General features: G+C 42.5%; 1 protein-coding gene across 24 annotated transcripts in view; it reads left to right on the forward strand.

Moving 5' to 3' along the window:
* The window catches only part of Bcas3 (BCAS3, microtubule associated cell migration factor), a 459,006-nt gene that overhangs the window by 223,722 nt on the left and 209,926 nt on the right, over window positions 1–25,358 (forward strand). For all 24 annotated transcript variants that reach the window (XM_087573462.1, XM_087573456.1, XM_087573463.1 and 21 more), the window contains 2 exons: window positions 298–494; window positions 1,657–1,754. In XM_087573462.1, coding sequence (XP_087429588.1) covers window positions 298–494; window positions 1,657–1,754 — 295 coding nt within the window. The remainder of the gene's footprint in view (window positions 1–297; window positions 495–1,656; window positions 1,755–25,358) is intronic.

The following is a 25,358-nucleotide window of genomic DNA, read 5'->3' on the forward strand; positions in this document are numbered from 1 at the left end:
GTGCTTGATCATCTAGAATCAGTGTTGTAAGCCATGCAAGGCACCCATTGTGGGTATTGGGGACTGAAGTCTTCTGCAAGAACAGTGCATGCTCTAAACCACTGAGTCGTTTCTCCAGCCCCTACTAATTATTCTTAATATTGATGAAACCCAGTCAAGGGATTTCAGAAATGTCAATGTAGGTCATATGTTGATTGTATTTTGCTCTGGGTGCTCTGACTGTCTTCATTTTACTCCGATGGAAAGTCGGTGTTAAGGTGTAGTACCTTGAAACAATGACCATGTCTCTTTTTTCAGGTTGAAATTGTGACACACACTGGACCCCACAGGCGCCTATGGATGGGTCCACAGTTCCAGTTCAAAACCATCCACCCCTCAGGCCAGACCACGGTCATATCATCTAGTTCTTCTGTGTTACAGTCTCATGGACCTAGTGACACACCACAGCCGCTCTTGGACTTTGATACAGATGATCTAGATCTTAACAGCCTCAGGTAGGAGAGGGGAACCAGGGAGTTACGTGCAAGACAGGTTTCAAATCTTCCTTTGAAATGAGTTTCCTCTGCAGTATTCACAGTGTCCTGTTGCTGACTCCATTTGTGACCTGTCCTTTGTTGCCACCACGTAGAAGCTGATCGATGCATCACATATTTTAGTTCTGAAATGAACATGTGCATACGTTTAAATGCCAAAGGGCTCGTTTTAATGTAATACAATATCTGTTTATCTTCTTGGGATATGGCTAGGTACTAGTGGGTTACCTTAAATGAGTCCAGTCTGCATCTCTGTCAGAATTATCAACCAGTTAATAAACTTTGACTTGGTGTAGTTGCATACATCTTTAATTTCAGCATTCTTTCTTTTGATATTGTGTTTAAAAGCCAGTTTGTGGAGGTTCAAGTTGATTACTACATTGTTATTGATAATTTTATGGAAGTTTTAGAAGCTGCATTATCTGACCTCTATAGTACAACACAGCCTGTTATCCTGTCTTATCCTTCTAAATAAAGTAACCATCAGTAATGATTGGTGAGGGTGTCACAAATCTTTAAAATTATGGCCAAATGTGGTCATGCACATCTTTAATCCCAACCCCTGCGGGGCAAAGTCAAGATAATCTCAATGAGTTTGAGGCTAGCCTGGTCTACGCAGAGTTCCAGGATAGACAGGACTACAAAAGAGAAAACACACACACACACACACACACACACACACACTCCTGAATTATTGCTGTCTTCTACTGAACTCAGCTCTGATTCTTTTCATGAAATTGAAGAGTGTCAGAGCTGTTTCTATGTTTGCTTTGGAAAATATTCACTGTAAAGTATTTTGCTGCTTTTCCAGTTCTGTTACCTTTTTTTTTTGTTTGTTTTGTTTTGTTTTGTTTTTTACTTCAGTTTTAACTTTTCAACTCTTTTCTTATTCCACCAAACCACACAAGTTAACCTGAGGAAGTTGAGTGGGGGACAGCGTGCACGGCTTTCAGAGCTTTGCTTTTGAGTTGTTTTCAGGACTGTAACTCCTTTTTTGTCTGCTATTAGAGGGATGGTTCTTTAATGCAGTGAGCCATACCAGCTTCATGATTTAAGGTCTGTTGTAGAAAGTGACAGTTTCCTTGCCAGTAACATATGTGAACTAAATTAAATTGCATTGCAGGATCCAGCCGGTCCGCTCTGACCCAGTCAGCATGCCAGGGTCATCCCGTCCAGTCTCTGATCGAAGGGGAGTTTCCACCGTGATCGATGCTGCCTCAGGTAGGATGCTTACAGAGCATTTTATTTTCTTATACATTACAGAGGATGATACTCGTTTTCTTTGCTCTTTTGTTTTGCTGTTTGGAGTTTTCTACGTCTTTATACAGCGGTGTGCCTCTGTTTGCTACTGAAAACTGCTGGGTACATTCTTAGTGTTTGTGATTGGGGTTGGGGGCTGGGGAGTGGAACCGGCCCTTGATTAAATGTAATGAACATAGTATCGAAGGCTACGGGGTTGATGACTGTTTGCCTTTGATCACTTGGAATGTCAAGCAGCAACCTCGACAGAGAGCATAAATAAAATGTATGGATTCAATTGACTCAACCCGTGGAGTATCAGCATGCCTCATGCGTGGCAGCAGAGACAGCCCAAATGCTGTCTCAGTGAGTTTCACTGTGGAAAGCATGGAGCTTAGAAAGGCATCAGCTTAACCCTGCTATGTCTAGTACAGTTACTCATTTCCTAGCCTTGCAATCAGCCTGTGCATGTGTCGCATTAATTTCTGGAACAGGAATCATTGCTGACTTTTTTGGCGATGGTTATTTCCTTAGTATTATAGAGGTATTCTCGACAAAGCCTGGTGAATCCCTGAGTTGTTTGTGCCAGTGCCTTTCTCATGTCTAAGATCAGTGAAGAAAGGGAGAACATCGCTGTGGTGGGGAATGTCTGAAGATCTCAATGGAAGGTTGTGTCCCAAGTCTCCCACACGTGGGTTCATCAGTAATTCCATAGTAGTCAAAGAGTTGGATTAGAGCAAATTTTAGTCTTATGGTGGTTTCAAAATTCCCCAAAAGGCTCATGGGATTGAGGCATAAACTGAAACAGAGAGGAGAGCACTACAAGACTGCTGCCTGACTAGCTCAGTAAGCGTGGACTCTGTCTGATCTCTGAGTTTTACGAATCGTTTGTTGATTTTTTTTTTTTTTTTGGTTCTTTTTTTTTTTTTCGGAGCTGGGGACCGAACCCAGGGCCTTGGGCTTCCTAGGTAAGCGCTCTACCACTGAGCTAAATCCCCAGCCCCTGTTGATTTTTTTACTCACTGCACTTCAGATCTTACCGTGCTGCCTATAGCCAGCTCATACCTTAACATCAGCGTGGGGGTTTCGGTTTGAAAGCGCATTCTGTTTTCTGTTCTAAGTTGAAAACTATGAGTGTTGCATGCAGCAGGCAGGCAGATGGGGGGGGGGGGGGGGGCGCCATACTGGCATTTCTGCGTCCAGTCATCAAACGGGACTTTTGAGATCAATAAGGAACAAACATTTGTGTAGTCTTGATCTGTCAATGCTAACAGAGTGCTGGTTAAGATGAGGCCTTTATTACATTCTTAAACCCTGCAAAATTATTAATTTTCCTCTCAAACTATTAGGTACTAGTGTGTTGTTAATGTGATTACCCTGTGTTAGGCATATTTGATATGGTAACCTGAGGTAATAATACATGTTGATCATAAAATACTTTTAGCTTTAGGTTAAGTTGTTTCACATATACAGAAAAAGTACAGTGAACCATTTAATCCATTGTATTATGTATTGTTGTTTGTTTGTTTAGCAAAAACAGAATTAAGTTGATTTTTGAATAGCAGTTGAGTGGGTGTTCACACTTGATCTGCTTCCTTCGCTGTCAAGGCCTCAGAGTTTATGAAATTGCCGATCTTCTGAGGAAGAAAGAGTTTTTTTGGTGCCTAAGCCCTGTTGTTATTCTAGGCCCATTTTCCCTCTTGAAATCTGTGTTTCATTCATGAACCAGCCAGTACAGTGAGCACGTATGCAGCTCTCTCCAGCTCTGTGCAAAGAGACGTTAGCCATGGGGAATCAGATTTCTGTGAGTAATTCTCCTGGGCCACCTCACATGGTTCGGCCCCTTTTGATAAAGAGTCTGTGTTGTCCAACCCATTACTTTGGCTGAGCATATAATATTCTGTTATCCAGCCTCCGTCTTCATGAGTCAGACCGCTGCTGTTAGCAGAATTACTGTACTGCCAGTGTTTAACACAGGGAGACTAAGTGATTGTAGTTCTTTGTGGAAAGACATTTATGGGTAAATTCTAATGATACTATTTTTTTTAAGGCAATAGATTGTTGAAATTGTCCCTGAGCCAGGAAATGCAGCTTTCATTATGGCCCACACATTTGAATTGTGTCTTTGGAGTTTGTCGAACTTTGCTTACAGGAAGTCCCCAGTGTGGGGCCTCCTTCTTCAGACCCCATCGCTCTGCGGGTCCTCCTTCCATTTTAGACTGCTTCATGTGGTTTCTTTTCATTTTTTCTGTGGCATGTTTTGTAGCTGGCCTTCAGTTTCTGGGATAGAACCTTCTCTATCTAACTCTGTGGGGGGGCAATAATATTTTATATAATAACCTCCCAAAGATAGTGAAATAAATTTAATATGTTATATATGTAAAATTCTCTGATGGATAATAAATTTCAAAGTGAAAATATCTTACTTAAACCTTGTAATTGGGAGCTGGAAAGATGTCTCTTCTGCTAGGAGAACTTGTTGCTCTTCCTGAGGACACGGGTTCAGTTTGCATCACCCACATAGCATCTCACAACCATCTGTCAATCCAATACCAGGGGATCTCGTGTTCTCTTCATGCCTCTGTGAACACTGCACACACATGGTACATAGACATATATGCAGCTACAACCTCCTTCACACAAAATAAAATAATAAAGGGGGAAGTTTTTAAAACCTTGTATGTGGAATTTTTATTTTATCTATCTCTGTATTATTGTGGCACCACACAAAGGACAGTGTGTTGAAACCAAAAGAGATAAGCCAGATATTATTCCATTTTGCTTAAGAGTTTTCTTTCACAATTTACCACATACTAATTACCATTATATTCCTTCATGTATAGATACATACATACAGACAGTCAGTCTCTCTCTCCTTCCCTCCCTCCCTCCTTCTCTCCCTCCCTCCGTCTCTCCCTCCCTCCTCCTCTTCCCTCCTCCTCCTCTTCCTCCCTCCTCTTCCCTCCTCCTCCTCTTCCTCCCTCCTCTTCCTCTTTCTCTTCTTCCTCCTCCTCTTCCTCCTCCTCCTCCTCTTCCTCCTCCTCTTCCTCCTCCTCTTTCTCTTCTTCTTCCTCCTCCTCCTCCTCCTCCTCCTCCTCCTCCTCCTCCTCCTCCTTCTTCTTCTTCTTCTTCTTCTTCTTCTTCTTCTTCTTCTTCTTCTTCTTCTTCCTCTCTCTCTCTCTCTCTCTCTCTCTCTCTCTCTCTCTCTCTCTCTCTCTCTCTCAAAGCCTGTTAACTTTAGTGCTGTAAGCACAGGGAAAATCCTGTTTCTGCATTTTAGGTTCTCATTGAGTCCACAGGTGATTGGTGAGCGGACATTGATTTTGATTCTGGAACAGAGTCTTTGGAATTTACCCTAAGGCACAAGCTACCCAAAACAAATAGGTCTTGAACTAATTGTTCATATTTACACACACCAAATAATTTAAGAAACTGTGTTTTTGAATCCTAAATAAGTTTTTTGAACAAAGCTTTAGGTTAATTTCTTCACATGTTCTCTCTTTTCACTTTAAGAATTTCTTCTCATCGTTTATACCTATTTTAGCAATTTTAATTGTTGTCTCATTTGAACTTAGTTTCTCCATTCCCTCCTCCTACAATCAGCCTTCCCATGCAGAGCCAGCCATCCTGCTTCAGCTCTCCCAAGGCAGGGAACACAGACACATGCTTGTTGTTCCTTGGTCTGTCCACCCTACTTTAAAGATGGCGTGGTGTCGTCTTTTCTTGATTTACATAATTAAATAAGAGCCTTTGGAGATCCAGGTCATCCTCATTGTGTCCTGGTTTGCATAGAGATTCATGCTACCAACAAAGAATTCAAAGGACTGAGATTAAAGGACAGATATTCTGATCTTCATGCACAGGAGACAGAGCTTGTAAGTTGATCCACAGTTGCCATTCGGATCGGAGGTAGACCTTCTTGGCCATCATAATCCTAAACCGTCTACAGTGCTGACGAGAAGATCTTACTGGTGCAGCATTCTGGGGCAGTGGTTACAGTGCAGCTGACTGGGGAAAGCTGAACTATTTATATTTATGGTCTGTAAGTTCTGCTAGAACTTTCAAAGGTCATCTTTTCTACCTAGCTCCTTGTGCTCTCTGAACTCTCAAGTGGAAAATGAGAATTCCTGCACAGAATTTGTCTTCTCTTTACTTCTAAGAGATGTATTCAAGCTATTTCCTAAAGTGATTCCCAAATTTAAAATACATAACGTTCTTTAGAAATACAAAGGTAGTTCTTTGAATAAATGATAAGGCTTACAAGTCACGGAGTTCCAGACATTTGAGTGTGATTATAAAGTGACGAAAACTCTAGGCCTGTCTCTTGAGTCTTCAAAGATTGTGTTGGAACAGTAAGAGGATTAGGAAGGGTGAAATGAGACGATGACTCAAGTGTTGATCTATGAGCAGCCAAACTCAGTCAATAAGACTAGCGTTTTAAATTAGGAATGGTTAAGTATGGGCAATATATCTGCTCTCAATCTTTGAACACCTACCATCTGTATAAAATTTAAAAGTTAAGTTTTAGAGAATAAGTCAAAACAAAACAAGATATAAACCTCTGTTTGAGCCTTAGAAAAGCATGAAGCTGGAATGATCGTATAGCCGGATGCCTGAGGCTGTGTGACACGCTGACAATGAGACTGGAGTGGCAGTTCCTTTTGTCTTAGTGACAGGAGTGTTAAGTTGTTAGTGCAATGCACTTTTAAATTGTTCCAGACTACAAGCTGGAACCTGGGCTCCTGATAATCCCTGCATGGGCTTGAGAATATCCACAGACAAGGCTAAAGTAAATACTCAAGGTGAAAATGGTTGTTCCTGAGAACAGACTAGTTCTGGAAGCTTGTAGTGCCAAGAACAAGGACACCTGGGACTCCTTTCACAGCTCTACCTAAAAGTAAGTGATTTCAGAATGAAAGCACTTCCTAGGTGCACCAGCCCCACACTTACCTGTGAGGGTGAAGCAGGAGGATTGCTTGAAACTATGAGTATAAGGGCAACCCGGATAGATTCAGTCACAAACAGACAAAACCCTTGTTAACATAGTCTTTAATTAAAGCAAGAATTGAGCTAAGTTTATACAGTCTGTTTCAGCTTTGAAATTTGACTTGTTTTATGTCAACTTAGAGGCACTTTTAAATTTATAGTATGACTTGTGTGCAGCATACTGTAATGCTAGGAAGAAGCAGTGTGAATGTACCACTCTCTCTCCCCTCAGGTGTGATTGTGCCACTGTCTCTCTCCCCCCAAGTGTCAGTGTGTCACTGTCTCTCCCCTCAGGTCTCAGTGTGCCACTCTCCCCTCAGGTGTGAGTGCACCACTGTCTCTCTCCCCCCCAGGTGTGAGTGCACCACTGTCTCTCTCCCCAGGTGTGAGTGCACCACTATCTCTCTCCCCAGGTGTGAGTGCACCACTGTCTCTCTCCCCAGGTGTGAGTGCACCACTATCTCTCTCCCCAGGTGTGAGTGCACCACTATCTCTCTCCCCAGGTGTGAGTGCACCACTGTCTCTCTCCCCAGGTGTGAGTGCACCACTGTCTCTCTCCCCAGGTGTGAGTGCACCACTATCTCTCTCCCCAGGTGTGAGTGCACCACTGTCTCTCTCCCCAGGTGTGAGTGCGCCACTCTTCCCCCCCCCCAGGTGTGAGTGCACCACTGTCTCTCTCCCCAGGTGTGAGTGCACCACTGTCTCTCTCCCCAGGTGTGAGTGCACCACTGTCTCTCTCCCCAGGTGTGAGTGCACCACTATCTCTCTCCCCAGGTGTGAGTGCACCACTATCTCTCTCCCCAGGTGTGAGTGCACCACTGTCTCTCTCCCCAGGTGTGAGTGCACCACTGTCTCTCTCCCCAGGTGTGAGTGCACCACTGTCTCTCTCCCCAGGTGTGAGTGCACCACTATCTCTCTCCCCAGGTGTGAGTGCACCACTGTCTCTCTCCCCAGGTGTGAGTGCGCCACTCTTCCCCCCCCCCAGGTGTGAGTGCACCACTGTCTCTCTCCCCAGGTGTGAGTGCACCACTGTCTCTCTCCCCAGGTGTGAGTGCACCACTGTCTCTCTCCCCAGGTGTGAGTGCACCACTATCTCTCTCCCCAGGTGTGAGTGCACCACTATCTCTCTCCCCAGGTGTGAGTGCACCACTATCTCTCTCCCCAGGTGTGAGTGCACCACTGTCTCTCTCCCCAGGTGTGAGTGCACCACTATCTCTCTCCCCTCAGGTGTGAACTGGGTGATGGCTTTCAGCTTTAATAAAACTGAACATTGGAAAGAGGAGCTGATTTTTCAGGTTTCCTTGTCAGTCTGAGACCCTTTTCTCACAGTAGGTCAGGCTTGTGAGATGTTTGTAGGATCTTTGCCAACCTACAGTGGAAATACTATCAGGAAGCAGTTTATAAGCAGCAAGATGCTTAACATTGTGGTAAGTGTCTTCATGTGTCTCATCTCATTTAATCTGCCTTAATTAGGATCACAGGTTCATTTCCCAACTATCCCAAAATTAAATCCTAAGACACCTTGCTGCTGATACTTGGAATTACTTAAAAGTGCATTATGGTGACACCTCAGATAAGTCCAAATCTCTTTCTGCCCTACCTAATCAAATATTCATTTCAAAACCGTGTGTGCTGAAATGAGCCATGTGGGAGTCAAGAGAATCAGCTATTCAGGTGGTGAAAATGTGTGAACGCAGCTGGCAGATGACTTTCCAGAACAATGAATCCCCATCTTGTCCTTGTTGCTTCGGGCAACAACTGACAGGCCTGAGTGGCATTGGCTTTCTAGTTCTGGCACTTGTAAGGATGAAATTCTTAGTGTCACAGATACTTAATAGCCGTCCCTGGTAGGATGGGTGGGTACAAACTATGCTGGAGGGTCCTTCCTCCATGGAGGTGTAATCAATACGGTCTGCAGGTCCAGAGGTCTTGACTTGAACCTATAATTATTTGGGCATTCTGTGACAAGCTCATATTCAGAGTACTGGGGCTCAGTTGTGCGTGGACAAAAAAAAAAAAAAAAGAAAAAAGAAAGAAAGAAAGAAAAAAAAGCCTTTCTTTATGTTGTTCTTCATTGAAGTTAAGAGGCTTTCAGGGTGGCAGTATAAGCTTAAATGAGATTAGAACATTGTACCTTTGGGACATTGGGTGCAGAAGGAAGTTTACGCATCATCTGAAACCATCGTGAAACCATCGTGACACTTGCACAAGTTATGACTTTAATGAGAATCCTGTAGTTGCAAATTCTTCAAATTTTGCTGAGCCAAATGCCTAGATTTGTTTTTTTTTTTTTTTTTTTCTTTTTTTTTTTTCCGGAGCTGAGGACCGAACCCAGGGCCTTGCGCTTGCTAGGCAAGCGCTCTACCGCTGAGCTAAATCCCCAACCCCAAATGCCTAGATTTGTATAGAGACTTTAATAATACTTTTGATGTGGCACTCTCCTTGTGTCAGGTGCCACACTGAAAAGGTGAGTTGAGAAATGGGATTCTGTGGTATGATCCAAGGGCAGCCACAAGGATAAGGATGGGGTTCCGTGTTTGTGGAGCAGCGCTGTAGGATTCATGAGGAACGCTAAGCATCATGGGACAGTGGAGTGCAGGCACAAAGGAGGGAGGGAGAGGGAGATGCAGGTGTGGACTCTGTTGTGTTTTACTTACCTTACAATCCAACCTTGGGCAAAGGGTAACCTCTCTGGGCTACCAAGGTGGTGCAGTGGATAAAGGCCTGAGTTTGAGCCCCAAAACCCACCTGGTGAAAGCGGCCGGTTATCTCCCACTTCCACACACCCGGCAATGCATGCATAATACATGTAATGTTTTTAAACAAAAAGGTCTTTGAGCATAAGAATCTCTTCACACTTGTTTTACGTGCCACAGAGCAAAGATGGTTTGAGCTGAATCATTGGTTGCCAATCACACAAGGCTTTTTACCGTCAAGTGAGAGAAGTTTGTAATACTGAGTCTCCAACTCCATTACACCACTACACCTGGAAAACTTTGTTGCCTGGACTCCTTTTTAACTAGGTGTGTTTGTCATTGTATTGTGGCCATTGTGCCTTTGTGAACAACAAGAGTGCAGAATGTTTTAAGTTATATTTCATATCACTTTTTTAAAAGATGCATGTGGTGGGGCTGGAGAGTTGCTTGGACATTGAAAGCTCTTGCTGTTCCTTTAGAGGCCTGGCTTCAGTTCACAGCACCGTATAGTGGCTCACAGTTCCAGGGAATCTGACACTCTCTCGTGACTCCAAGGTCACAAGGTACACATATGGTACACATGAACATAAAGTAAAATTTTAAAAATTAGGGAAAACCTGCACATGTTTGCACATGTTTGCACAGACCATTTCCTGTGGCAAGCAACAATAAAGATTACGGTTTTAGGGCACTCTGCTCAGTGGCGCCCTAAAGCGTCAGTGGGTTCATCTTTGCATCTCGTTGACTAACACACTTCTGCTTTCTAGGATCTCTGTTTAGGGCTGGAAAACATCCAGTAAAGTAATAGACATTACTTCTCTGGCCACGTTAGCTCGACTCTCAGCTTCCCTTGAGGGACTCCAAGAACTATCATTTCAACATCATGGCATAGGATGTTGACCTGCAAATCTGATCCAAGTTCCATTTATCCCAAACTTTTTTTAAAGAGCTTTTCAGAATTAGTAATAGAATTACAAAATTACATTTATCAGCCTATGCATTTGTCTTAGGCAACACCAAGAGAGGGTGTGGTTGAGTTTTGTAATATTGTATGGAATTTTGTGTGTTAACCTGGGCTAATCTGGAAAGTACCTGTTACTTTGTAATGCTCATGGTTAAGACTTGTCCAAGAAAATCACAAAGGTGTCTCCTTGGCTCCCCAAGCTCAGATGGACAACATGGGGACACTCTGCCTCAAAGAGAAATTTGCATAGATACAGACACATAACCCTGGAAGTTAAGCTTGAAATTTCAGCAGAGCTCCCCGATGACATCTTCTCTAGATCATATTGTTCAAATGAAGACTGTGTGCTTGCCAAGGGAAGACGGCTTTTACCCATGGTTTTCTCAGCATGCAGCAAGCTCAGGAAACCCCTTACACACTCCTCCACTCTCCATGGCCTTAGCCACCCAGCTACTTATACTCAATATTATATAGTGTGTGTATCCTGAAGGAAAACAGTCATATCAGTTCCACTCAACAGGCACTGCAAACCTTTCTAAAGTAGAGCTGATGATGTCAGGCTCCTGTATTAGTGGCTCGCCTGGGTTCACATGCCAGTCACAGGGAGACCTTTAAGTTATGAACCGTTTCTAGTTCTAGCTAGCACTGTCACATGTAAGGGACTCTGTACTCAGAAAAGACGTCCCACTGAGGTATTCCTCACTCAAGGTCACGTGTCTTCTCTGTCACCCAGCGAGAAAGCAAACTAAAGAAATAGCGGTGTTTGAAGCTCACAGTTCATTCTTTATAGCAAGAGCTAGGGGCAAAGGAAGCAAAGTGATGCTGCTTCCCTGAGAAATATTAATTGCTTTTTCAAGATACGTGTTAAAGCTTTCAGAAAAGCCAAAGGCACAGTGATTCTAAACGGAGCTGACACCTTGACCCTCAGATGCAGAATAGCATATGAGTGAGGAGTCCCGGTGGACTGCCTGGCCCTGCAATATTTACCACAGCGAAGATCTGAGCTCTTAGCCACTTGGAAAAGTGTAAAGGCTCTTCAGATCCCATCTTCTCGACCTGTGTTTTCACATGTTAAAATGATGGTTGCTTTTTGTCTTGTTGTAGTGTCTATTCAGACTTGTTCTTCCACCGCATCCTCAGAATATGCGATAATACTTAACTTTTCAATAACCTTAAGAAAGAAACCAGATAGGAAAGCAGACCCAAGTTGTGTGTATGGGATTATTCTTAGCATTTGGGAACAGAGGTGGACATCTCTCTCTGAAATCAAGGCCAGCTCGGTCTATATAGCAGCATGGGCTACAGAGCAGTACCCTCTCAAAAGAAACCTAAAATAGACCTAAGACATAAATACATTTATTTTTCATTTCCTGATCATTGAAGTTTGACAGCTCCTAGCCCGCCATTTTAATTTCTTCACTTTTTTACATTTGCAAAAAGCTAACTGCTTGGTTAATGTGTTCAAAATACTAATAAGCCTAAGGGGTCTGTGGTAAGGTCTGCATTGCTGTTGTCATTGCTGGTGCAATCCCACTGTAGTTTGCTTTAACAGATACACTTTCAGAAACAATCGTGTTGAGATCTCCTGAGGCGTCTATGGAGTTGCTCCCTAGCATGCAAAGAGCCTCGGTTCCCAGAACGAAAGAAACCATGCAGGGTCCAAGGAGAAGGTTCAGAAGTTCAAGCTCATTCTTGTTTTCGTAGTGAGTTCCAGGCCAGCCCAGAATGCCGGAAACCCTATCTTAAAAAAAAAAGCCAGGCATGGAAGTGCACACCTTTAATCTCATCACTGGGAGGCAGAGACGGGTGGAGTTCGAGGCCAGCCTGGTCTAGAGAGGGAGTTCCAGGGCAGCCAGGGCTACCCAGGAAAACATTGCCTCAGCAAACAAACAAACTATAAAAGAACCTATTGATATATGGAAGTTAGTAGATGTCCTTTTAAAAATGAAAATACTGGTTGGCTTTTTAAAGTTTTTATTATCTCATTTCATGTTCATGAAAAATGGTTTGGGCTGGCCTATTAAATAAGATATTAGTACCTTGCTTCTAAGTCTTAGTTCTGTGTTACTTATTAAATTATGCATGATAATTATGCAAATAGCACATAACAGCAAACAGTATCAGGCTCTGCCAAGAATCTCTCCTCATTACTTCCCGAGGAAGGCCTCGTAAAATCCCAGGAGATGGTGGCACTGTCCTTAGTTCTCTTCTTCAGGGGTAGCCGTGGTTCAGAAACATTGAATGCATCGAGCCACCGTCTTTGAAAGGACAATTCAAAGACATCATAATTTATTTGTCCTGAGCATCTTTATATTGTTGATTAATGTACTGTTAGAGTGCACAGTTCTGTCCTGTAGTTATGTGATCTCTATAAGTAGGTGTAGATTTGATTCCTATCCCATACCTAATGAAATTCAGGATCTTAGTCCTTTTTTTTTTTTTTTGTATGTGTGGGTTTTTTTTTTTTTTATTAACTTGAGTATTTCTTATATACATTTCGAGTGTTATTCCCTTTCCCGGGTTTAGGATCTTAGTTCTTAAGAATGCAAAGCAATGGCAGTTGACAACTGCCTGTGACTCCAGTCTCAAAGGCTCCAACCTGGTCTTGTGGCCTCAGTACTACCAGGCATGCACATGGAAAATAAGTTCATGCACTAGCATATACACATACAAAATAAATATCTTTTTAAAAGACTAAATGTCTTCTGTGTTGTGATGATTATTAGAATATGACATTTAAATGTTTTTGCTCACAGTTCAAACACCTAAAAGGCTCATTAAATGTTGGTCCCACATTCTTATGCATTATATGTGTATACCACAACTCTACTGTTGTCCCAGGTAGTCCTTGAGAAAACAGAGATGTAACAGCCCTAGTTAGGATAGTCCCAGAGCCGGAGTTAATCCCTTTGTCATTTAAGATATCTTCCAATGAGAAGAGATTGGATTCAGGTCATACATGTTTTTAAACATAAACACAGTTTTCTCATCCTACAACAAGTAAATCCAGGAGGTCATTGAGATGACTGGAACAGTGACTGCTCTCCTGATACACTGTTTGCACTCTGTGTCTGTCTTTGTCCGAGCCTTGTTTGTCCTTCTCTCCATTCCCAGTGCCTCTCTTCTCATTTTGACATGTTGTTTCATGTCCATAAGGAGAGGTCTCTAGAGGATGCTGGATGTTTATTATAGTCCCTAGATGGACAAATTTCCCTGGGCTGTAAAACGCTGTTCCTGGCATGTTCTTGGCATATGGTTTTTGCCTGGGCGGGGCTGTTGAGTGGGGTCCCAGTGGTGCTGAGCCGGCCGTGCCGTTCGTTCTTGCTGGGGAGAGTATGGCATTAGTGGTTTCAGCTCTTGCTGACCCTGCTCTAAGCCAAAGCTTTATGGCCTTTAAAGCACAGTGTGGAGTTTTCTTGTGATACATTGGAATGAAAGAAAAAACTTGCCTAAATTTACAACTGGTTTCATTTACCAAAATGACTATTTCACTTGGAAAGTTTTATCTTTTCTGAAGAAACTTCAGGCATTGGGTGGGCTTGGTGTCCTCTCTCACCCTCCACCTCCCAACCCACACATCCGTGTTAGCTGATGCTAAGAACTTTTTTCCAGGTTTGGGAGAGGCAAAACTTTGAGAAGGAACAACCAAGTCGTACATTTTTGGCTTTTGTTTAAAGAAACACAAAAATACATTTTTTTATTTGTTTAAAAATACAAATCTCTAGAATGTTTCCAATTTGTATAACTGAATAAAAGAAAGTGAGAAAGTCACTGTAGAAGTCCTGTGGCCTTGATGGCATCAGGAGTGGCAGCTTCAAGAAACCTTGTTGCCGCTGGACCTGTGTCCTTCAGGTCTGCACTTACTCTCATACTGAAAGCCTGGTAACTTAGGACTCATTTTAGTGCCGTGATCTTCAAATTAGGTGTTGTTGAAGAGTCTTTAAAGTTCTCCAGATCACTCTTCTAAGGGATTTTAGGCTCTCGAGAAATTAAATGTTTCTTTTGTGAATAAAAAAGAATAAAAAAACCATACTTTAGACGTAAGGTTAGGTCTGAGGAGATAGTTCAGCAGTACAGTGCCCTGACTACTCTTCTGTAAGTCCAGGGTTGACCCCAGCACTCCTGTTGGGTGGCTTGCAATCACCTGTAACTCCAGCTCCAGGGCATCCAGCTTCCTCTGCTCCATGGGCACTGCATTTACACATACATATACCCATACCCGTGTACACTTAAATACAAATAATAAAAAGTAAGCTAAACCCTCTTGATCCATGCTTCTGAGGAGTCCTCTGTAACATTTGTGGGTAGCATAAGTCCTGTCTGAATCATAAAGAGTAGGTGAGAAATTGAAGGTTTATGAAGATTTGCTCCTACTGTTGGCTCAGCTATGGCTTTTAATGGAGCCGTTCTCCCTCTCCCTTCTCATAAGAATAAAACAATGAGTTGGGTAGTGTTTGATATTCTTTCTTTCTTCCTTCCTTCCTTCCTTCCTTCCTTCCTTCCTTCCTTTCTTTCTTTCTTTCTTTCTTTCTTTCTTTATGGAGCTGGGGACCGAACCCAGGGCCTTGCGCTTCCTAGGTAAGCGCTCTACCACTGAGCTAAATCCCCAGCCCCGATATTCTTTATTGAAAGCTACCTTGCCATAGGGTACAGCTTTTTGGAAAACTGCCTTGCTCCAGTTGATTTTCCAACCAGGTGTTTCACCCAAATCTGAACTTGGCATCCTTTAGGCCTGTAGTTCTTTTAAACCAAATGATCACAGCAGAACCTGGGTGGAGCCTAGTTTCATGTGTGAGGTTTTCAATAAAACCAAAGTGGAGTGTGGGTAGAAAACCAAAGCCAGGAAAAGCGGCGACTATGCTGACACCAGAGGAAAAACCTACAGGCCTCTGACACCTTGTGGGTTCAGAGCTGGGGCAGAATCAAACAGAGGCAGTGCTTCTGGTCTTGTGGAGCCTGAAGACAAGCTGGGCTAGTGTGGGTGAGTTTATTTGTTACATCTCATGGGATTTTAGTTTTATCTATTAGTGAAAGAGGGGTGCCTATTTGTGTGTGTGTGTGTGTGTGTGTGTGTGTGTGTGTGTGTGTGTTATGTTATACAATTTGGGGTAGGGATGCAACTCAGTGGTACAGAAGTACTTGCTCGGGATACAGAAGTCCCTGAGTTTAGTCCCCAGCACTTTCTGTAATGACCATGCAGAGTTTGGAGGCCAGGGAATCAGAGTTCACAGCCACCCTTGCTTACACAGATAGTACCATACCAGCCCAGCCCAGGCTTCTTGACGCCATGTCTTTTTAAAATAAATAAATGAACTTTATCATATGTTTGTCTGATTTATTGTTTGTTTTATACTATGCTAACCTCAAATAAAAAATAAATGAGTTACCTTTGGGGGAGAAAGTCGTTTTAGTTTAGATACTTATTTTGTTTTCATTGGAGATGAACATTGAAATATATAGCAGTTCACTGGCTATGGTGACACACACCTTTAATCTTCTAATCCCAGTAGTCAGGAGACAGGGCCAGGTAGAACTTCAGAGTTCAAGGCCAGCCTGGTCTACAAAGTGTGTTCCAGGACAGCCAGGGCTTCATAAAGAAACCCTATCCCAAAAAAACCAAACTAATAAAGAAAAGAAGAGACGCACAGCAGTTCCCCACTGGCCATTATGCTTCGCTGTTTTCTTTTCTCTTGCTGATCTAAGATGGGCACGAGTCATATTCTTTGGTGTGCTTGTTGGTGTTGCTGATGAGCCTTGGTCTCCTCAGAAGAGTTTATGTAATGCATAGAAAAGACAAAATGAATTGGTGTTGGAACTGAATATGTCAAAAGAAGTCTCGGAATCGAGTCCCTAAAGATGACCCTTCCAGGTGTTGTTATTCCACATACACCACACCAGTCGTTTAATGAATGGACAGTTTTTCTTGGTGCATGTACTACAAATTATGTACCCTGCCCTCAGTTTTAATTAACCCTTGCTGTATAAAGCTTGACAGCAGTCATTATTGCTGGGGAAGTATTGAGCACTTCCCAAAGGAGTGATGCCCAGCCCGGGCTGGAAGGACTGCAGGAGGTGACAAAGGTCCTCTTTGATGCAGGGAGCTGACATTGGGAAATGATCCCTCTTTGCCACCTCTGCAAGGTGTCACATTTAGGAACAGAGCTGGGTTGCAGAGGCTTCAGCTCTTCAGCACCAGCTTCAAGCTTTCAAGGGCACCACATAGCTTGCTGCATTTAGAAACTGATGTTTGGAGATCAAAAGAAAAGATTGTTCTTTTGTGGAGCCCACAGTGTCTAAATTATGTGGGCAGGAAGTATTCAGGAGGCAGGGTCCCTGTGTAAACCACACACCCTCAGCAGAATCCCTGCTGCCTTTGGTAGAGTGATGTGTTACAGAGGTGAAATGGGCTTGGCACTGGACTACAGAGCACGCAATATCATTTTCTCACGTGTAGGTTCATATAACTAATTAGAATGGATGTCATGTCACTACACATATCTCCCTATGCCCCTTATAACAATACTCAGTTCCCTTCCCACCTCTCCTAGACCATAGCAACTACTTACCTAGTCTGCATTTCTACAATTTTATTATTTTGAGGGTGTTAAATAAATTAAATCATACCATATATGCCTTTTGATACTTCCTTTTCTTTTTTTTAATAGCTGAGCATAATGCCTTTGAGGTAAATCTAAGTTGTTCCATATATTAATTCTTTTGGCTGTGGAGAGGGAGGCATGTGTTAAGCAGGTGTTGGGCCATAGGTTTAATCCTGGGAACACACACACACCCCAGTTTTCCTTTTCACTGTGGGCTGATATACTGTAACACTGACGATGTACCGCGGCTGTTTCACATAGGAAGACATTCTTGCCTTCAGTTCATAGCAATTTGAAGTAACACTGTTCTAAACAGCCACCGAGAGGTTTTCCTTTCCCTGAGATTTATCTGTAACTATATGTTTAATTTCACAGACTTGCCTAACCTTCCTAGTGGCTCTGTCATCTTCTGTTCTGTTCCCATCAGCAGTACTGGAGTTCCAGCTGTTGTGAGGCTTATTGAGATGCGCTCTGCAGCAGAAGCTGGGGGCATTCCTCCTCCTCTAGCCCTGTGTGCATTCCCATGACTGCAGCTTCCCTACTCAGTGCACGCAGATACAGTATATTTATCTGGTGTTTAAATTGCATTTCTTTATATAGCTCTTTGTATTTATGGGTATTATAGCATAAATACCTATTTTTTTCACCACCTACTATTCATTATTCTCCAATTTGGGTGATATTTTCTCCTTCATGGTTCTTTCCTCCACTATTTCTAATGTAGTTATCTTTTAAATTACCTTATATAAACTTGGAATAGCATCAGCAAGCGGTGTCCCGCGTAATTTAGAAGCATAAGAGGAAAGCTTGCTTGTATTAACCTTGGCTTCTCTGCCTGCCGCCCCCCAGCCCGGCTCCTCCTCTGGTTTCCTTGTGTTAGAAGCACGTCTGTAGTCACTCTCCTAAAGCGAGTATTCTGGGCATAAACTCACCTAATTTCTTTTTATCTGAGACGGTCCTAATGTGTCATTCATTTCTGGAGGATGGTCCAGCTGGGTGTGAGTTCACAGTCCACAGTTCCTGCCTTTCTGCACTCAAAAAATCTTGTCATATCAAAACATCACTTTGTACCCATAAATATGTAAAGGTATATGTAAATAAATATGCGTGGTGGGAAAAATAAAGCATTGGAATTTACATGCTGTGGCTTCCTTTTATCCTGCCCTTTCTGATGAGAGTCTGATAGCGTTCGGAGTGTGCCCATCTGTCTCCTCTCTGACTTCTGGACTCTTTCCTTGTCCTCAGTCTTCAGAAGTCCAGCCCTAGGCTGAGGCTGTGAGTCATTGTTAATTAAGCTCTTGCCTAACTTACACAGTGCTCTGGGTTCAATCCTCAGTACAGCCACAAATTAAAGCTACCTAAGCCTATGCAGCTGGAGAGATGGCTCAGGATGGCCCTGGCTGTTCTTCCAGAGAACCCCGGTTCAGTTCCCCCATCTGTATCAGATAGCTCACGGGAGATTGAGGGTCTCTGCAGACACCTGCACTGGCATGCACACATCCACACACCGAAATGTGTAGTTCCAAAAAGAAACATTAGAATTCCATTGTATCTTCTAGTGGTTTTTTTGTTGAGAGTCTGTTCAGCTTCTTCAACGTGTAGATTTCCATCTATTGGGAAGTTGGCTAATTGTCCATCCTTGTTTTCTGTGTATCTTTTCACTCTGCATCCTTCCTTAACTCCTGCCACGCCTATGGTGACCGATAACTAGGACTACTTCCTCTGCTGTTTTGTCGTTTCCTTTGTTTTGTCTTTCAGTTTGCCAATTCTTTCCTGTGTCCCTCCATTCTGCTGGCCTGTGATCCCTGCCCTGAATGATTCTCCTGCCTCAACCTTCTAAGTGGTCACTAGTACAGGAGCACGTTCTGTCTTTTCATTCTAAAATGTCAGTTTGAAGATGTATGCATCTCTTTCTCTACCTTAGACTCTCAGGAGAAAGGAATTTGCTATCCCCCTGCCTCATCTTTTCTGAGTCCTGGGATTATAGTATGTGCTGTCACATATGGCTAGGTGAGCTTTCTTTGATGGCAGCAAAACCATAGGTGAGTGTGAGCTCTAGAATGTTCATCCATTCTAGCACCGTCTTTATGACCCTCTGGTGCCAGCCTTTGAGAACCATGTAGTTGCTCTCTCTTACCTGCCTTGTTTCTTATTCTGCATTAACCCTATAAACATCAGCATGGGTTTTGTAGTTATCTCCTGACCCTAACTGTAGTGTTCTCTGCCCTTAAATGGTGCTTGGCTGGGGGTCTCCAGACAGCGCTTCAGGCTGAGTGAGACCGACAGTGAAGTGAGGCGGAAGCCATTATCTCACCTCTGTGCGCACAGCCTGTCCCATAATAAACAGCGTCAGCTCTGAGGAACTTTTCAACACCTATTGACAACTGCATGTCCCTAACCCACTCTAAGCAAGGCTTTTAAAAACAAGCTACAGTCCCAGAAAACAAAAAGGGAAGCTATTCACCATTCCACAGCTCTCCAGTTAGAAACCCCAAATACAGTTCTAACCAAATTCAACATTGTAACAAAAGTCTTATCTACTGTGATCAAATGGGATTTTTTCATATTTCTTGTTACTATACTGTATCATTTTTAATTAAGACAATAAGAAAAATGTATTCTCGATGCTAAAAGGTCCTTTGATAAGATTAGCATTTCTTCCTTTAAGTTATCTGAAATAACTAAGAATAAAATTATATATTCCCAATGAAAACTTGCTATGTTAAACCACAGAGCAATATTTAATGGGTGATCTGTTAGAATTCTTGTTAAAAATTATAAGAAAGCCAATTATATGATAAGCATTATTATATAATTCCTGTGGATGTTCCAGATAATGCATTAATATATAAAACATAGAGGATGCTAGAGAAATAGCCCTGAGCTTAAAATATTCACTGCTCTTGTAGAAGACCTGGCTCAGGTTCCCAGTACCTACATGGCACCCACAAGACACCCACATCCATCTGTAACCCCACTTCTGGGGATCTGGTCCCTGTGGGTATCTGCAGACACATAGTGTACATAAACTCATGCAATCCCACTCAGAAGTAAGTAATACTTTTTTTAAAAAACGAAAGATATAACTACAAAACTCATTTGTAGACAAAACTTTATTTTTGACCTTAAACATTCAAGACAATCAACTTTTAAAAGCATATTAACTGGTCATATTATCACTTTTCCATATAAAACTAGACACTCTAATCTTTATGATCTCATCATGGTAGTACCTGAAGACTGTCATCCTTAGGAATGATCCTGAGAAAGAAACCAGAGACTATATAATGAAACTCTGTAAAGCTTATATTATATGCTAGATTGTTCTAGCACTGAGAAGTTGAAATAGAATCATGAATTCAAGGCCAGCCTGGGCTACACAGCAAGTTAGATACCGCACAGTAACTCACATGCCTTAGTTAGAGTTAATGTTGCTGTGATGAAATATTGCCCAAAAGCAACTTGGTCAAGAAAGGGTTTATTTAGTGTTCCTATCTCAAATCACAGTTCTCTGAGGGAAGCTTAGGTTGGGACTCAAACTAACCCCACAGGAACTTGTATATAGAAACTGACAAAGAGGCCATGGAGGAGTCTGCTTACTGGCTTCTTCCTCAGGGCCTGTTCGGCCTGCCTTACAGAACCAAGAACTATCAGCCCAGGGGTGGCCCCTAATGGACAGGCCCTCCCCAGTCACTGGGTCACTCACTGAATTACACAGTGTCCTCCTGGCCTACCATCACCCGCTTTGGAGGTTCCTCCTCTCAGACGACTGCAGTTGTGTCATGTTGCTGTAGAAACTAGTAAGCACAATAAAGAAATATAAATAAATGCAAATGAACCCTCATATCTCTTCAAAGTAATATATATGTATACAGTGCATTCTGATTATATAGACTATAGTTTTTAATGCAAGTATTTCTTGAGCTAGAACTTTAATGCAGTCCCTATGAAAATACCATATTTAGAATTCTGATAATCCTCAGTGCATCTAAAGGTACAAATAGCCAGCAGTTGATAGCATGACAGTGAAGAGACACTTATTTTTCAACATTTTATGTAAAATAACTTCACTCATAAATACAAACAAACAAAAATAAGCCAACAACAGTAGAAATCGGTGTGTAGAACAGTCTGCAAGCTCACGGGATTCAAGTCTGTAGCTTTGTGTGATATCTCCTCAGAATAGAACTTAAATTTATGCATAATGAATTATGAGGTATATTTTCAACATCGTGTTAATAATGTTATGAATATAATCAACAACTCCTGCTGTCCTCAGTTTCTGAATACACACACACACACACACACACACACACACACACACACACACACACACACACACACACAGAGCTCACCCTGCATTAGAGTGAGCTGGGTAGAAGACTGTGGACCTGTACTCACAGCACTGCCCATACTTTGAAAGCTAAAACAGAAGGATCACAGGTTCCCAACTGGTTTGAACTGTCTACAAAACATCAAATTTTTAAAGTTTTGCTTTATACTTTTTCGAGTTACTTCTACATGGTATACACTTAATATTATTTGATGTGGATACTCGTAGCTGTTTTTAAAAACAATTTATATTTATTTATTTGTATGTTGGTGCTGGGAAGACTTTTGCACATGAGTGCAGTGCCATCAGAGGCCAGAAGAGGGCATCATGTCCTCTGGAGCTAGACTTAACCTATAAGGCAATTGTGAGCCGCCTGTCTATAAGGGTGCTTGAAGCACATTCTTAACCATTAAGCCATCTTTTTAGCATTCCAGCTCCCCTTTTTAGCATTTCTAGGTATCCTTTTTTTTTTCTTCTCCACATTTAATACAGTCATGATTTTAAATAGCTAAAAATCATGTATGTGACTCATTCCGAGGAGACACAATTTGGTGCTTTTGAAATAGCTTGGTGAGTAAGGAAAGAGTTAGCGGAGTGTGGTGTGGCTTGAGAGTTGCAGGCTGAGCACAGGAGTCTCCTCTTGACTTTGAGCCAGGGAACAAAGCCTTCTATGGATTCCTATGTCCAGACGAGCTTAAGGGAGAGCGTAGTGGACTTGGAAGCATCCTGTGACTGTTGGCTGGAATAACCTCGTGAGGAGCATCCTCAGATGTGAAACCGTGAGGGAGTTCTCCGAGTACATGAATTTTCACACATCTGCACCCACCAGGCCCCAGTGTGAGCATTAGTGCTCAGGAATGCAGTGCGGACCGGACCAGGATGAGTGCCACAGAATCTTGGCGGGTTAGGACAAACATTATCTTGCTCCCATATGGTGTTTTAGGGTCTTAAAAGGGAAACCTTACCCATTTCCTTAAACTGACATGCTAAATTTCCCCACATACTCCGACATAACTCTCAGTGAAAATAGATTTCAGAATACATATGTGACATTCATGTATAGCATCTGTCGTCGGTATGAGCATGCAGGCCGGTGGCTGGTGCAGATCACAAGCAGTTTGCGTTTATGTCTAAATGGCTTATCTTTGAAAACCTGGCCTGGCAGATGAAGGCCGAGAGAGCTTGCATATTTTGAGCCTGTCTTTTCTGCTTTTTCTCCTTTGCACCTCCTGAAGTGCAGTGTGCACATGCGGCTTCTCTGTGGGTGATGTCCTCCAGGTGAGCACACCGCTCACCTTTTATCTTATCTCTGATATCCATCTTATACATGCAGCATGAAAACTGCCAGGAAGGCCCCTCCTTTCATAAGTAATGATGACGTAGTATATGTGGAGAAAGAATCTGTTTTTTATCACTCTTGAGCAAGCCTGGTCATTCTCACAGGGGACTTGACACACAGTAGACACTCATTAAATGTCGAATGACCCTTCCGCTCTGTTGCCTCATTCTTCAGTTCCTGGTCCCTCCAGAGAACTATTCGTGACCTGCCCAGTAGTTTGCTTCTTCCTCTGTCTGCTGTTTAATTCTTAGAAGCTAAGTGAAGAAGCAGCACCTGTGTCAGCAACTTAGGGGGCCATGGACCCAGGGTAGCATTTTGGTGGATTGTCACCGACATACAGATGGGGGCAGAGCTGCTCTTATTCATTCTGCATCATGCCCTGGCTCTCCTGTGTCCAGGGGAGCATCTCTAATGACGGTTGGTTTGCAGGTTTTTTGAGTGGATGTGGTGGCATCACGCATGTGTAAACCTGTATGAATAGTTCTCAGTCGATCAGACGTTGTTAGCTCATCTCTGTGCCTGTATCCTTCCCTCACACATCTGCACACTCAGTCTGGAGCCAGGTCAGATATCTTTGACCTCATTTCTTTCAGTTGTTTGTGTTTATTTATTTAACACCAGCGGTTTCCTATTGGATTATTTAGATAGCAAAATCATTTCTCAGGGCAATAACATTTTGCTCCACAAGTTGAAACAAGGCATGGTCTTATTAATAATTTAATAAGTCAACAGTGGTTGGTCTTGGGTTCTATGGTCTGCCACGTTTAACTACTAAGGTCAGGTAGCTTTCCTTGATCTGAATGTATCAGTCTAGTAAAGGAATGGTAATCTGACAGCACACCTTTCTCAGTCTGTTAATGTCATACTACTTAGAATGTTACTGTCAAGTACTTGACACAGAGATGTCTGTCTTTGTGTTTTGGTCTTTTTATTGTGCTGTCTGTTGACGTTGGGACTCTTACATGCCCTGGCTTATTGGGGGTGGAGGGTGGAAATGGAATGTGATGGGAAACTACCTTGATTTCACTTGATTTTTTTTTTTTTTTTGACTAGTGGTCCTTAGTGAAAACGTAGATGGAATTGTTCTTCATTTTTCAAACAAGGGCAAGTTTCAGTGCCTTGAGCATCACTGTACTAAGCCACTTTGTGTATGTGGCTCAGCACCGCTGACCCCTCTGCCAGGCGATCCTCAGGTGTGGGGTTGCAGCAGGTAATCTCCTCAGCAGTCAAGGACAGATGCTTTTCTGTGTTAGAAGATGCTATCGGCTCACCTGGCCTCCTGGTGACAGAGAAACCCTTTGTTTATTCATTTAGTAGGCAGATTAACCCTAATGAAGATTGGCTTCCTGGAAACAGATACAGGTGATAATAGCAGATCCAGCAGAAAAGGAAGAGCTGCCCTCTTCTTTCTTCACTTTAAATAATGGCGGCTTTCATGGGCAAGGGTCTTAAATGAGAAAGGAATGCAAAATACTTGAACCAAAAACGCAGATTTGAATAGTTTGGCTTTGGGTTTTAGTTTGAATGTCTTCTTATGCAGAGAAAACTCTGATTTTTGGAAAGCAGTTGGAAAGCCTTTATATTTTCCTTACTTTTTATTCTGAAGACTACTTCATAGTGTTGGCCCAGGCTGGCCTCAAATGTTTTACATTTACATGAAAATACTCAAACACTTTCTGTGGATTTAGGCAGAGCTGTCCTGTGGAGCTGGACAGTGTGTACTCAGGCAGTTCTGTGGGTAAGCCTGTAGTGTCCCCAGCCTCTCTGCATATGACTTTAAGCTGTACTGTTTTGAGTGTGCGTTCCTTTCCAGTGTGCATGCTGCCGTAGTTCCACTGCTCTGTGTTCTCAGAAGCAGGATGAAGCTTAGACATCAGAGGATCATTTATAGGGGTGCACCATGAGTCCCCAAAAGTTCACTCAGGTGTTTGATCTCTCTACTTTGTTGTAGCTCTTGGTGATTTTTGCTGAAGTCATTTTTACAATAGTTTTTACAATAGTCATGGATATTTGATGTAATTCTCAGTAACATCTATCGAAATACCACAGTTACAAATGCGGCTCTTGAGTTTTGCTGGTTAAGGATGGTGCATTACAGCGTTTTTCCGTGAATGGCTTGGGAGATCTGTTATTCCCAAGGCAGAAATGTACAGGCACAGATGTAAAACTCTCTTTATGCCCAACCAAACTTTTCCAGATCTTACAGCTATGATTTATTCTATGCTCTCTCCAAAGACTTCCAGAATGTCTTCTTTTACATAACTTTATCCATTGGAGGGAAAGTTAAAATTCTTGCCCTCCCCATGCTACATGCTGGGCATGAGCTTTTCAGTGAGCTTTCAAGGCTGCCTGTAAATTCTTTAGTATTTCAAGGAAGAAGTAGAAAAACAGAATTCACCTTTGTATGAATGTTTAAAATTTATGATTTCTCTAGGTAGGGGCTTGAGCTCCTGCTTGAGTGGTGCTATGCATGGCAAATTGTGTATATTGCGAGATTGTGTAGAGTGGAGCAGTAATAAATTCTGAATGAATCTTTTAGTTTTTACTTAAGATTACTTTATCCTTAAAACTAATGTTTCTGTAACCTCTGACCAAGTACAGAAGATCCAACATGCTTCCAAGGGTGAAATTTTCCCTTGCCTGTTGCAAGCAGTGTAAGTCATTTCAGT

Source organism: Rattus norvegicus, chromosome 10 (genome assembly GCF_021556685.1).
Source record: "Rattus norvegicus strain SHRSP/BbbUtx chromosome 10, alternate assembly SHRSP_T2T, whole genome shotgun sequence".
Classification (NCBI taxonomy): Eukaryota; Metazoa; Chordata; class Mammalia; order Rodentia; family Muridae; genus Rattus; species Rattus norvegicus.